Raw genomic sequence first — 15,092 nt, 5'->3', positions numbered from 1 at the left:
CCACGACTATCACACGCCTCAGCCAGGCCTGCCTGAGTGCTGGCTGCTCTGCCAGGCTTGGAGGCAGCCCTTTGTAGCTCAGTGTTTTATTGTATATTATCTTATCTCAATAGGAAAAGGCAATTCAGCCAGAGAATTTCCTTGTCTGGACGCTCCAGGCTTTCCGCTTGTCCTGCCTTCCTAGGCCAGTGCATCCCCATTGCTCCAGCCCCAGAGACACCTTATCAGCCTCACATCAGGCATCTCATCTAAGTCGTAGGTCCTGTTATTTTTCTCTGGGCCAGACCAACTGGAATCTGTCTACCCATCCCGGTATGACAGTATTGCTTTGCTTGGCACCCAGCCACACATGGGAAGTCACTAAAAAGTGGTCTCTGACATCTATTCCTCTCATGGAGCCTGAGGACTTTAGCGACTTGCTGGCAAATGTGATTGATGTCCTGGAGAGTCTTCTCAGATGGGACTAACACCGGGGGCCTTTCTTCAAATCTTTACTTTCTCTTACAACTTCCTTAGACAAATAATCATTCTATAGGAAGAGCCAGGCGTGGTGGTGTGCATCTTCAATCCCTGCACTAGGGAGGCAGAAGGTGGGGGTCCCTATGTGAGTTTAAGGCCAACCTGGTCACTGCAGCGAGATTAGGACAGCAAGGGCTATGTAGAGAGATCCTGTCTGAAAAAGCAAAACAAACACAAAAAAAGACAATAGAATGTTTCTCTTTCTTTCCTTCCCCCCCCCCCCCTATTGTTTCTCTCCCTCCAGCATGCTTTTAACTAGCAATTTGACTTGATTTCCCAGGGGCTCTCTCTGGCAGGTTTTCTCCAGTTTGGGAATAGTTTTTATCTGATCTTCTATTATCTTTCTTGAGTCTCAGGAGACTTGCTGGGCATCAAGCTAAACTACTGCATCTGCTTGAGCCCAGGGGCTTCTCTTGAGATGTAATGGAAGATATTTGTGCTACAAGCTTTGAAGAACAAGGAATTTCCCTGGGAGAGATTTTGTGGCAAGGGTGGGTGGAATCCAGGGCAGCACACAGGCTAAGGCAATCCCTGAGCTACACCCACAGCCTAGGGAGCTATATTTGTAATTACGATGTATTTAGGTGCTCCCACAGCCTAGAAACCACAACTACAAGAATCCATGCTCGTAATTGCTGGTGATGCTGCATGCTCTCTTGTATTCAGCTTCTGTCACTCGGCATCGTATTGAACAGTTTTTGCTTTTGTTTTCTTATTTTATTTTTTGAAAAGATTTATTTACTCTAATTTTATGTGTATGAGTGTTTTGTTTGCCTGTAGTTGGAGAGGGCTCAAATCCACACTACTTGAGAACTCAAAAGCCAGCTTCTAGCTAGGGAATAATCAGCAGGTCCCGGTAGGAAGCTTCCACAGCGACTTGGATGTGTCGTCAGGTCTATCCAGTTCTCCATCTGCCAGTGTCCCTGTCTCACTGGTGCTCACTGGGAGCTGGAGGTGATCTAGGTAAGAAAGTTACAATCTGGGCACTTGCAGCTGGAAAGCAGGTTGGAGTCTGGGGATGGAACTAAGTGGTGGTGGGCTTGCTTACAAGGCTCACAAGGCACAAGAGTGGAGGTCATACTGCGCCTCGCTCCGGGTCACTCCACAGTGTGAGAAACAGCAGCTTTCAGGCTGTGCCTTGCCTTGGGTAACTCCATTTTTAAAGCGACCTCTGGCTCCATTATGTAAGTGCGTGCGCAGAGCGGGGAGACTCTGTACCTTGTTGTACATGAGGACCCCATTATGAGTCCGGTAACACCCCTGTGCCACATTGTCAAGAGCTTATGTCTGAAGTGAAAACGCATCACTTCTATGTTTTTCAAAGTAAGTTAGGAGTGTAAGAGCACATGGGTGTAACTAAATCCTTATCAGTAAAACCAGGCCCAATAACTTATCAAACTCACCAGACCAGCAAAACCCTCGCCTAGACCACATGAAAAGGACAACTAAAAGGTCAATTGTCCATGATCCCACCCACTTTTCTGCCGTCCCCAGGGTTTCAGCTTAGCTGAGTCTCCACTACTAGAGTTGTCCTTGTCTATCCATCTGTCCAAATCAGGTCCTGCACCTTGCTCCATAGTTCTGAGCCTCTGCAGGGAGGCTCAACCCTCATGACCCTGCGACTTGGTTCTCTGCCTTTAGCACAATGTTCAGACTGTGTTTGTTGCGCGCGCTCTCTCTCTCTCTCTCCACCCACCCACCCATCCACCTATCTATCTATCTTCTATCTATCTATCTATCTATCCATCTATCTATCTATCCATCTATCATCTATCTGCCATAACGCTGCATTGGTACCAGCTGTCTGCCTCTGCCTCCGGCGAACCCCTACTCTGCCGTCCCTGTAGCTATTCTGTATCTCACACATACAGCAGATATACAATTGCATGGTGATAGGCAGTGTGTGATCTGAGAGTTAGTATTAGCAATTAGGGTCAAAATAAAACAAACAAACTTGTGTTTACCAGGTGTCTGCTACCAAGGGAAATCTAGACTTCCAAGTAGGTTTTGAATTTACTCTTACTGAATACATTTTGACATTGTGCAAAGACACGAGTGTCTGTTTCTGGCGGCAAAACAAAACACCCAAATGGAAGATGAAAGTGGGGCTGTTGGGAGTGGGCAGAGCACTGTTGTTTTCCTAATAAACTTTGGCACGATCTGATTTTCTTTTGTTAAATTATGCACCTGCGCTTTTTTTTTTTAAAAAAAAAGTTGAATGTACTTAGGTAGAATGGTTTGCAGTACAGCTTTAGGCTATTGGTGAGTCGCAAATGCACGACAAAAACAGCCTTGTAGCTATCTTTTAAAAAAAAACCTAGCGGGAGATGCCAGAGACACCCAGGCAGAGTACATGAGTCTGCGTGGGTCGCAGAGGCGGTGGCTGCAGGGTATGCGCATGCGCCAGCCTTGCAGGTTTCCTTTCTTTCCGGAAGTGCCCCACGGTGGAGCAAATGGCCCCAAGTGGAGTTATTATTTCGGTTCGATTCCGCTCACTGCGGCCCTGCTGCCAGAGGACACTGCTGCGACGGCCTCGAAGAGTGAGCCTTGCAGACCCCGGGGAATTTGAAGAAACGGGCGGGCTTCCGCCACCAACACTGGCCAAGACCGGCAGGGTTCCGGTGCGACTGGAGCAGGAACGTAGGAGTTTAACGACCTACCCTGCTCGGAAGCAGCAGTTCCCATGCATGGGCCTTTTAACTTCAGAAAGGATGAGAGCGCGGAAGAATATAGATTAATGTCTGTTCAAGTTGCAGAACGTGAAGGAGGGAATCGCATAGAACTTTGAAAGTATTGAGAAGGTTTTGACTTTTTTGATGCTAGAAATTGAACTCAGGGTCTTGCGCATTCCACGCGTTCCCCTCCCCCCTCTTGGTTTTTCAAAACAAGAGTTTCTCTGTGTAGTCCTGACTGACCTGGAACTCGCTTTGTAGACCATGCTGGCTTCAAACTCACTGATATCCGCCTGCCTTTGCCTCCTAAATGCTGGGATTAAAGGCGAGTACCACCACCGCCCAGCGTGCCAAGCACTTACTATCCCACTCAGCGATATCTTAGCTTTAGTATTTATCTTAAATGGGTAGTGAAATATAAGCAGGAGGTGGGGGTGGGATATAGCTGGTAAAGCTGCTTGCTGCTAAAACTGAAACCTAATTCGATTCCCAGAACCCACATGGTGGAGAGACCATTGACACCCGCAGGTTGTCACCCTGACCCCCATACATGCTCCTTGGTGCAGCTGCAACATACACAAAAAATAACAAATTGAAGCAAAAGCATATACTATATAGGGATACCTATTTTCAAGGTGTATATGAAATCTCCCTTCATATAACATCTCTTTCTGTTTATAAAGTCAGTCTTATGTATGAAATGCTAACTGGCATATTCATGAAAGGAAAATGGAAGGGGATGAAACCCAAGGGCCCATGCATGCTAGGCAAGTACTCCAGCGTTGAGCTGTAGCCGTAGCCCCAGGTCAGTGGTGGTTGATTGTTTTGTTTCAGGTAGGGTCTCACTATATTGCCCTGGACCAAGCTGGCCTCGAACTCACGGAGATTCTCCTGTTTCTGTCCCCTGGGTACTGGGATTAAAGGCATGTGCCATCACATTCAGCCTGGTTTGTTGGTCTTTTGAGACCTGGTCTTGATAGCCAGGCTAACCTTGAACTTGTGGAAGTCCTCCTGTCCCAGCTTCCCAAGTGTGAGCCACCATGCTTGGCCTTTCTTGTTATAGATGGGGAAACTGTGACCCAGAAAGAGGGATGACAGCATACTGATGCAGCCCTGGGAATGGGAGACTGGTCATGCTCTTGGGCCCAGAGCCTCCTTAAGCTAGTAACTCATTTCTCATGGAAACAGATGTGCATACATCATCAGATGGTCCTCATACTCATTAAACCTCTGTCTGGATGGGTTGAAAGTGATTAGTTCTTCAAGATCTATACTATTGTATTTTACCTTCCTCCCTTGAGACAGGGTCTCAGACATCCCATGCTGACCTTTGCTGTGTAGCTAAAGATAGATAATCTTCGACTTCTAACCCTGCTGCTCCACCTCCCAATTCCAGGTGTGCATCATACCTCCTTCATGCTGTACTGAAGACAGAAGCCAGGGGCTCGTGCATGTTAGGAAAGCCTTCACCCAACCGAGCCCCAGGCCCCCAGGCAAGCTTTCAAGGGAATGTAGTAATCAGAGCACTCCCTAAATCATACAGACGTCAGGACAGATAGCGTGCCCAGACTCCAGGAGTTCAAGCAGGGCCTGCACTGTCATTATTATGGCCATTTCCACCTGTGGGCAAATACTCTGGTTAGTTTCTAAACATGTTTCCTCGTCTATAAAGTGCAAGGCGGCAATGACTCAGGCCTGGAATCCCAGCACTCGGAAAGCAGGGGCAGGGCGAGGGTCATGATCTGGAGGTTATCTTGGCCTCTTACAGTTCCCCCTCCCCTTTCTAAAGAAATATACTTTAATCGTGTGTCTCATGTTTACTCTGCACCCATTATTGCATTTCTGCTTTATGAAAATTCAAGGATGAGAAACTCACTAACTGTAGTCTACTTGAGCAAGTCAGTCACCTTCCTCTTTTGGCTTCTTGCGTGGTTACAGCGTTCGGTACTAACACCCTAGTCTCTATAGCCTGATTCTTTCCCAGCTCTCTCTTTTCAAAATTATATGGCTCCAGCCATGCTGGCCATGCCAGGCTTCTTCCTTGACTAGGTCGCACCCTTCACTGCCTCTAGTTTGCTATGATCTGGGCTGGAATGTTCCATTTCACCCCGGGCCCCAATGATCCTCTTTCCTCAAAGTAGCTTCAGGACTGAAGACGACAAAGCACACCGACTTCGGCAAGCTCCCTCACAAGAAAACCAAGGGCTCAAAGCAGATAAAGCAGCTTTGAATTCTGGCTTAGAGGTCACGGGGCATTAGGCACTATGCGGAAATCTGCACAATCCACCCCTTCCACCAGTACCCCGTTCTTCACACTGTGGGGATTTGTATCGCCCCTAAGGAGACACTGGGCAGCTGCAGCTGAGTCACAGGCAGTCACGGGCCAGCTGCGAGCAGAGCTGTGTTTCTTGGCATTTCTCCCAGTTCCCCTCGTGGCAGACTTCTGTGCTAGGATTCAGACTTATTCCTGTACTCCACCTTGAGATATTTTAATCCACTCAACCCAGTGTTCACTCCCGCCTGACCCCATTCCCTTCATTCTTCCCCTCACTCATCATGGTCACGGTATCAAAACCACCCTTAGATGGCCTCGCCATACTTGAAACCGCTCTTTGCTTTGTGTCCGTATCCCCTGCGTGCACATAAGACCCCATACTGTGCGAACCCAGCCCAGACGTGGCCAAGCTGGAGGGGGTCCTGTTCCCAAGATCACATAGCAGTTGCCCTTGCCCTGCCAATGTCTTTCAAATACTCGGTTGACCAGGCAGTCCTATATAAGGTGTGGCGGCAGCTATGTAAGGGACTGGACAGCAGAAGCCAGTCCCTGTGCATGTGCCCAGGTCCCCTAGCTTGTGGGCCCAGTCCCACATCGGAGCTTAGTTGAATCTCAAATACATTCTTTTGAGGTCCAAACAGTAGCACTTGGCGAGTCCAACCCTCTTATTAAGCAAACGGTATTTACGCTTGACTCTCATGGCAATAGATCCTATGTCCTTTGGGAGGAAGCTTATCTTTACAAACAGGATTCATCTGCCAACTTCTCATCATCAGAGTAATCGTGGCCTGTGCAGCTCTGTCTAGTGCCTTAGCTCCATTCTGAGCCATGGGGTAGACTTGAGCCATGAGCCAAGTGACAGCTTGGGGGTCCTCACTCCTTGGAAAGCTTCTGCAGCAGCTTCCACTTCTGCCAGGGGTGGCACTGTAGGTTGTCCCACTGGCAGATGCCTGACCTTGAGTTCTGAGCTGGTGAACTGGCTCTGGAGAGGTCAGTCGTCAGAGGTCAAGTCCACCGGAGTCAAAGAGCCCCTGTGCATCTGTGAGCTAACAAACTCCACGTTGTCCTTGTTCCTTTCAAGGTTGACATCTTCAGGGTCCCACTGTAGAGAAGACACAGAAAAGGTATCTTGGTGTGACAGATCCTTTCCAACTATTCCAGCCTGGCCACCCCCAGATGACAGCCCAACCCTGGGTCTCATGACCCAAGCAAAGACAAGGGGAAGTCAGCAAGCACAAGCTAGCCCGGCCTGTGTTCTACAATTAGAGGAATATAGCTTTACTAATTTTGGTGGTCTTGGGATGGAACTCAGGGCCTTGAGCATGCCAGGCAAGTGTTCTACCACTGTTATGTCTCCTGTCCTCACACTGGCCTTACGGCCCCCACACAGTGTAGCATTAAATCAAGGAATGAAAGAACAGCCACCCTCACCCTGGGCAGACTAGCCCCATGTCCCTTGCCATCTCCCCCATTACTTCCCTCACCAAGCCTTGTCCCCAAGTGCCCTTGGAACACTCTGGAAGAGAGCAGAGAGACTCAATTCCCTTTCCAGCCCACGGAAGCAGCTCCTCCGGAGCAAGTGTTACTCTCTGAAGCTTTATCGGGAAGCTCTCAGTCCTACTCTGTATTGCTCCACCACTCATTCGTATCTCTTTATGGGGAGCTCTAGTCTCTCCTTGAACATCTGCCTGGCCCTGCTGGAGATGCTGAGTTCCTGAGGAGCCGAGCAGAGCTGCGCCTTTGCCCCATGAAGTCTTTCCTCTCGGCTTGAGGCTGAGCAGACATGTCTAAGGTCAACTTTTTTTTTCTTTCGAGGCAGGGTTTCTCTATGTAGCTTTGGAGCCTCTCCTGGAACTCATTTTGTAGACCTGGATGGCCTCAAACTGCCTCTCTGCCTCTGGAGTGCTGGGATTAAAAGCTATAGTCACCTCTTAAAGGCCAGCTCCGGGCCAGAGATGGCTTAGCAGTAAGAGCTCTTGCTGCTCTTCCAGAGGACTCAAGTTCTATTCCTAGCACCTACATTGCTACTCACAACTGTCTGTAACTCTAATTCCAGAAATCTGATCCCATCCCCCTTTCTGGATCTTTCGGCACTGCATACATGTGGTACACAGACATACATGCAGGCAAAAATTTTCCACTCATAATTTTTTGTTGTTGTTTTTCGAGACAGGGTCTCATTGTATTATAGCCCTAATTATCCTGGAATGCACTCTGTAGACCAGGTTGGCTTTGAACTCACAGAGATCCGCCTGCCTCTGCCTCACGAGTGCTGGGATTAAAGGTGTGCGTCACCACCACCCAGCAATATATATATTTAGAAAGTCACTTCACCACTTGAGAGCCAGTGAGGTGGCTTAGTGGGTAAAAGGTGCATGCTGCCAAGTCTGACAGTACGGGTCTGAGCCCTGAGACCACGTGAAGGGAGAGAACTGATTCAAGTATGTTGTTCTCTGATCCCCACATGCGAGTTGTCTCTCACACACACATGCATGCACACACACAGACACACACGTAATTTTTAAAAAGCCAATTCAGCATGATGGATACCACCATCACTGGTTCCAATAAGAATGGCAATTTGAAATCTGCAAAGGCTTGAGAGGAGGGATTAGAAATGTCCTGTAAGTGTAGGCGGCATTATCTGCAAAATACCCTCCGAAGACGACAAAGCAGACGGTGAGACTTGCACGTGATTGAAGATTAAGAACTCCGTCGCTGGACATGGTGGTGCACCCCTTTTATTCCAGCATGGCAGAGGAAGAGGCAGAGGCAGGCAAATTTCTGTGAGTTTGAGGCCAGCCTACATAGATGTCTACATGGAGAATTCCAGGACAATCGGGACTAGACAGTGAAACCTATCACGAAAATGCAAAACAAAGCCAGGCTGTGGTTGGTGGCACACACCTTTAATCCCAGCACTTGGAAGGCAGAGGCAGGTCAAATAAAAAACAAAACAACAAAATCCAGAAACAAGCAATGGCCATGGGAGCCATGTCAGCTTGGGCTGAAAGACCTCTTTGAGCAGGGTCATGGACCCAGACACACAAACACACACAGACACGCGCACACACACCATTTTAAAAAGACTCCTGCAGCCCAGCCACCCCGCAGATCTGGCACTGAGATAATTTGGTTCCTGCAGCTCAGTGCTCTGTACCCATCTGGGCTTGTGCAAACTTCTTGTGTAGTTGTGACTGCAGACGTGGCACCTCTAACCAAACCCTTTCCAGACACCGAAGATTCTACATAAACTAACTCAGTGGCTCTTAGCCTTAACTTAGTGCTGAGCCACGTGCTCAGCAGCAGGGGCCTGTTCTGTCCTCTAAGGATGGCCAGGGCTCTTTCGATGAACACAGTGGGCAAGCACAGACCTCGGGCCTAGATCTGACATCTCAGAACACGCTCTGGACTGACAATGCTCCAGGAGTCATTGAACGGACGCCGCAGGCTCTGCAGCCACGGTTGCTGGGCTGAGACTCACGAGTTAACATCTTATCAAGTCACTGCAGTGCTTCCTAGATGTTTGAACACCGCCGTTCCAACTCTGAATACTGCTTAAGTTGTTCTTGCTAACCTTAATGGATTCACCTGAACAGAAAGTCTGGCACTGTGAGCGGGTGAACCCTTTAATGTAGATTACATCTTAGAAGGCTTTTAGAGTCTGCCTTCTGTAGGACAATGTGTTGAACTGCTTTGAGCAATAAAAAATAATTAGGAAGAAGGCGTAAAGCCGGGGCGTGGTGGCTCACGCCTTTAATCCTAGCACTTGGGAAACAGAGACAGGTGGAGCTCTGTGAGTTCGAGGCCAGCCTGGTCTACAAGTGAGTTCCAGGACAGCCAGGAATACAGAAAGAAAACCTGTCTCAAAAAATAAAACAAAAGACAAAAAAAAAAAAAAGGAAAATTAAAAAAAGGCAGACCATGAATTTGTGTCACCAACAGTCCTGGGTGATGACAGGCACAGGTAGCTGTCACCAAATATGCTTATCTGTTATTGCGAGCGAGGAGACTGCCAGCTGCACGCGGTCTCAGAAAGACAACGGCCAACGTGTAGCGTTAGGCTGTTTCTCGTAACCGCTGCAGCCACACCCCAAATACCACACATGACCTGCAGCTACTCCACAGTTCACAGACCCCGACAGACTGGGTTTCCTCACTGGGTTATACTGAATTCTTCCCAAGTTGAGCCCATTGGTTCTGAATACTTCCTAGTGCGAAAAAGACCTTGTAAAGAGAGTCCCCGAGCCCCACGGGTCTTCAGACTTTCTTACTGAGTTTTCTTACTTCTTACGTATTCACTTTGCAGTGCTGGGAGTAGGCTGTACTGGGCAGACCCTCCTCTGAACTGCATCTCCAGCCCTCAGTCCCCCCTCTTTTTTTAAACTAAAAAAAAAAAACAAAAAAAAAAACAAAAAAAACAAAAAAAAAACCTATCATGTTCTCCAAGAGAGATTCCCTCCAGAAGGAGACCAAGTGCTTGTCCATACCTGCTCCGAGTTTAGGGCTTCCCAATACTTCTGCTGTAGGATGAAAAGAGAGACAGAGTGTTGAACAGATCCCATCCCAGGCCACAGAGCAGAGCCCAGAGCCAGCCCCTGAGCTCAGAGCCGGGAGTCAGAGCCTTGGATGACTGCGGGGTGGGGGTGGGGGAAAGACAAGGTTCCAGCAAGCAGGAAGGCGGTCGCTATTAGCAGAGTAATTAATTTAGTAAGTTAGTTAAATGATCAAATAAAATAAGCCCACCATGGTTATGCAGGGCTGGGGTTCTGGAAGAAACGACTCCCAAACACTTCACAATTACTATAATTAGAAATTACGGGTGGTAGTGGTGGCAGTTCTAATAATAGTAATAATAACAGTAAATCTTCTATTTATTAACCACATAGCAGGGATGGGCCAATGCAAACTCATAGACCTCTTAAGAAAGAGGCGCAAATAAAACCTCCACCTATGGGCTTTGCCAAGCAGCTCACATTCTCCCTTACTTGGCATCTGCTGCATGGCTGGTTCCACTCCAACCCTCAAATATGCCTGACTCAGGATCCTGGAGGAGCAAGTGCAGACTGTCTGCCTCGCACCTCAGCTCTCCATTCGGTTCCCAAAGGCCTGCGTTTCTGACCCAAGTGCTAGGAGTCTAAGCTGACTGGCTGTTCGTGGGTGTCTAGTAGACGATGCCGCAGGCGATAGACTTCAGAAACAAAACTTCTTCTGTTCGAGTCTTTTGTTTTGTTTCGGTTTTTGGTTTTGTTTGTTTGAGACAGGGTCTCCCGTAGGCGAGGCTGGCCTCAAACTCGCTGTACAGCTGAGGCTGGCCTCCATCCTCCTCCCTTCACCTCCCAAATGCTGGGTCACCAGCATGCGATGACAGACCTGGCTTGGCCAACTCTTTACATTTTCAATGCTTTAATGATAGGGTATTTTAGCCATACACAAAGGCAAAAGAATAATGAATGCCAGCGGGACCGCCGGCTCCCCCATCTTCTAATCTGGTGTCTTAAAGTAAATCATTTTTATTTGCGAATAACTTAGAATGCTTCCGTAGATAAATCCTTATTCCAATGTCATGACTAAACCTAATACAATCTCCATATAGCCCCAGCTAACCTCAGTGCAGAATCCTTAGCAACCATCTCATTTTGCAGAGAGGGGGTACTTATCCTGAAACACAGGGCCTCACGCATGCTAAACCTCCGTTTTCTTTTCTTTCCTTTTTTTTTTTTTGTGGTTTTTCGAGACAGGGTTTCTCTGTGGTTTTGGAGCTTGTCCTGGAACTAGCTCTTGTAGACCAGGCTGGTCTCGAACTCAGAGAGATCCGCCTGCCTCTGCCTCCCGAGTGCTGGGATTAAAGGCGTGTGCCACCACCGCCCCGGCTTTTTTTTTTTTATGAGATAAGGTCTCATAGTATAGCTCAGGCTGGCCTTGAACATGTGGCAGCCTCAAGAGCTGGGATGTTAGGTGACACACCAAACCTGGCCTATGCATTAACTCTCCCAGAGCTGCACCCCTAGCTGCCATTTGTCTTTTTATTTTCAATCATTTAAGTCCATTCTGTGGAACTGGCTCTCAGGGTGTAGCAGAGGCTGGCATGAAACATGTCATCCTCCTGCCTCAGCCTCCCCAGCGCTGGGATTACAGGCTTGTATCACTATGATTGGCTGACATGCACCTCCCTTTCTAAGCTGGAATATATATCTATCATTGTTGTTCATCCTTGTCCCTTCCTACCTCCCTGCCTCCTCCCTGCCTCCTCCCTGCCTCCTCCCTCCCTCCTCTCTGCCTCCTCCCTGCCTCCTCCCTGCCTCCTCCCTGCCTCCTCCCTGCCAATGGTCACGTTTCTTTCTCCCTAAGTGGAGAGGAAACATTCAGAAACAAATCAATAACACAGACACGCTGCAGCCAGGGAGGCGGGGGCTTCTGGGATGAGGGCACTCACCTCTACCCATCTTTAAATGACTTTCTTCTCGGGGAAACAAGTGGAAAACGTGCATTGGAAGAGGTACAAATTACTAAACTGATATAACGCAGGCGCCGAGAAAGCTCCATAACTTGAAGGTATGATGGGAATGAGAAGAGAAGTCAAATTCAAAAGCGCTTTGCTTTTCCTTACAAAAATACAGACATCCCCACAACATGTAAATGGCCGTTTGCGGTGTTACAGTTAACGTGTGCTCGGTTCTTTAAGGAATGTCTCAGAGTGCTGTGTGCTGTCCTGGACCAAATCCAGCCGGTGGGAAACTGCCAAGATCCAAGCAGAGCCTGGACTCCAGCTGGTAGAAACATACTGAGTTCATTTCTTAGTTTTGCTAAATGTAGCGTGTTGTGTAAGACGCTAACAGAGGCAGCTGGGCAAAAAAGGGCACACGGGAAATTTGTGCTAATTTTGAAAAAAAAAATTCTGTACATCCAAAATTATTTCAGAATAAAAAGTTTATTTAAAGCCAAGCAAACCAATAAGTAGGCTTGGGTCTCCCAGCTGGGTGGAAATGAAACTTTGAAAGTCATTCCAAGTGGCCAACACCAGGGACAGCATGAGATTTAAGAAGAGCGCCCTCTGCTGGAAGGAGTAGTTAGTGGGGGTTTTTTTTGTTTTTAAGACAGGGTAATGTAGCTCAAACTAACCTCAAACAGGCACCCACCCCCCCCCCCCCGCCTCTGCCTGTAGTGCTGGGATTACAAGCAACACCACACCTGGCTTATAAATCATCATTCTAAGCCAATGATGACAAAATCCTAAGCCCAATTAACTCAAATCTTTGTAACAGAAGTCTCTCCTCCCAAAAGACTAACAATAAATAAAATGTTTTAGGCCTTTCCCCTATTTCAAGAATAACAACAAAAGAAAATAAAAAGATGCTTTTTTTTCTCACAGAAAAAATAAAACAAAACATCCCAGCTGGCACTAGGAGGTGAAGAAGGAGAATCTGAAGTCTTCAAGGCCACCCTCAGTTACATACTGGTTTGAAGTTAGCCTAGGCTACATAGGACTCCAAAAAAAAAAAAAAAGACTCCTCAAAATATATACACACCAGGGACTGGAAAGATGACTCAACAGTTAAGAGCAACAACACCTCTTCTAGAAGACCCAGGTTTGATTCCCAACACCAACATGGTGCTTCACTTAACTCCAGGGGATACAGTGCCCTCTACTGGCCTCTTCAGGCACTGCATGCATGTGGTACAAAGACATGCAGGAAAATGTTCATACACATAAAAATAGAAATAAATGTTTAAAGTACACACACACAGAGCCACGTGTGCATGAAATCGTGGTCCATATTCTATCCTTGGGAGGTTTTCTCTCTGAACAGTTACTGAATAACCTTCTGAGAACAATTATCACAGTCACGCTGGATGTATAATGATGCCATATGTATATTCTATGTACACTGCAGTAAGATCAAACTGTGCGAAATCTTTTTCCCTTTTGTACACAATTAACATGTCCACAGTCTTTATCCTCTGGGACAGGATCTTGATGTGTCACTGAACCAGCGTCCGAGTCCCAAGGACTAGACCTCCAGGTGCGGCCACCATACCTGGCTCCATGCATTCTCGACTAATTTTCAGGGCCATGATCCTGGGACCATAGCACACAGTGTTTCAATTCACAAGCTTCCTAAAACATGCTTTCTCGTGTTTCTGAAACCAAGAAGCATGTGCTAGCTCTTGTCTGCACAGCAGGTGGTATCATTTCTTCTATTCCTGAGGATGAAGGGGGCGCTAAAAGTGTTGAGGAAATAAGGCCACCTTCTAGGTCTAAGGTACAGACTGTGGGAACTGTGGTTCACTCTTGGAGACCATCTGTCTAACTTCTCCCTCCTATATTTGAGGAGAAGTGACTGTCCCCAAGGCCAGGGAAGTAAGATGGTACCAGACTTGGCAGGGTTCATGTTTTTCACATTGGCCAGAGAGAGACAAATAGGTATGATTCTCCTAGATTGCATCAAATGGGATCAAAGTGAAGCCTGGGTGATGATTGACAGATTCAAGCCAGGGAGATGGGGGAAGGACACTCAGTAGCATTCAGAGAGGAGGGGCAGGGCAGGGGCAGAGGCATTCCAAGAGGGAGAAGAGCTGCCCTGGATGTCCAAGCTGCATGCTATCGAGTATGTGGATGATACCAGCTTAGGGATGAGTGAGGTGAGACCTGACTCTGACCCCCGTGTCCATCTGAGGACATGTGCAGAGAGGATCTGAGTCACTGTGGCCAAGAGGCATTGCAGTTGCCTGCCTGTGGGCAGGTTCAGGCCAGTCCCTCTGGCCTTGTGTATTTTTCCTTCAAATGCCCACGCTCAGAAAATGTTTACTGAATAACTGACCAGAAGCTGAGGTAAAGTGTACAGTTACATCATCTGCTAACAGACACCTTTCTGATCTCACTTAGTAGCCAACAAACCAAGTTCTTTAAGGAACACGGCTCCCCAAACCAACGGCATGGAGGAGGTGACCGTTGGTTAGTGAGTCAAGTGCTTGATTTTAATTTTCTTCTTTACTCTCTTTATGCTCTCCACATTTTCTGCCCCCCACATGTGTATTACATGGCATCTCATCACACAGACAGGCTGGCATGGTGCTGGAGCAGCTGAGAGCCTACATCTTGAGGCACAAGCATGAGGCAGAGGGAGACACAAGCCCACACCAGTGACATGCCTCCTCCAACAAGGTCACACTCTTAACCCTTTCCAAATAGTGCCACCAACTAGGAAGCAAGCATTTAAATCTATGAACCTATGGGGGACACGCTCATTCGGAGCAGCGTAGTCCCGAGTACTGAATGAGTTTGAAGACACAGGTCTGATAATGGCTCAACAGCAGGGTACTCCTGTAGGCTGCTCAGTTCTGTGGGTTCCGTGCCCAGCAATAAACAAAGCAATGGGGAAATAGAAAGGAAGAGAATTTTGTTCGTTGTTTGTTGTTTTTTTTTTTTTTTTGAGAGACAGGATTTCTCTGTGTAAGTCCTGGCTGTCCTCACTCTGTACCAGGCTGGCCTGGAACTCACAGAGATCCACCTGCTTCTGCCCCCCGAGTGCTGGGATTAAAGGTGTTCACAACTACCACCCAATTTACAAATTAATCATTTAATGTGGGCAGACATAGCCAGGGCCACTTGCTTAGTGTGGACT

The 15,092-nt window shown here is 47.7% G+C and overlaps 1 protein-coding gene across 3 annotated transcripts in view; it reads right to left on the bottom strand.

The window, feature by feature from the left end:
* Positions 1-2,422: 2,422 nt before the first annotated feature.
* Tmem44 (transmembrane protein 44) overlaps positions 2,423-15,092 on the bottom strand; it is a 36,876-nt gene continuing 24,206 nt past the window's right edge. The window contains exons 10-11 of one of the 3 annotated variants that reach the window (XM_075967518.1): positions 9,957-9,989; positions 2,423-6,568 (exon numbers count right to left, since the gene is read on the bottom strand). In XM_075967518.1, coding sequence (XP_075823633.1) covers positions 6,458-6,568; positions 9,957-9,989 — 144 coding nt within the window. In that variant the 3' untranslated portion in view covers positions 2,423-6,457. The remainder of the gene's footprint in view (positions 6,569-9,956; positions 9,990-15,092) is intronic. The other 2 variants (XM_075967510.1, XM_075967501.1) reach the window with 2 other exon arrangements.

Source organism: Microtus pennsylvanicus, chromosome 1, assembly GCF_037038515.1.
Source record: "Microtus pennsylvanicus isolate mMicPen1 chromosome 1, mMicPen1.hap1, whole genome shotgun sequence".
Classification (NCBI taxonomy): Eukaryota; Metazoa; Chordata; class Mammalia; order Rodentia; family Cricetidae; genus Microtus; species Microtus pennsylvanicus.
This window is presented reverse-complemented; position numbering and strand designations above follow the sequence as displayed.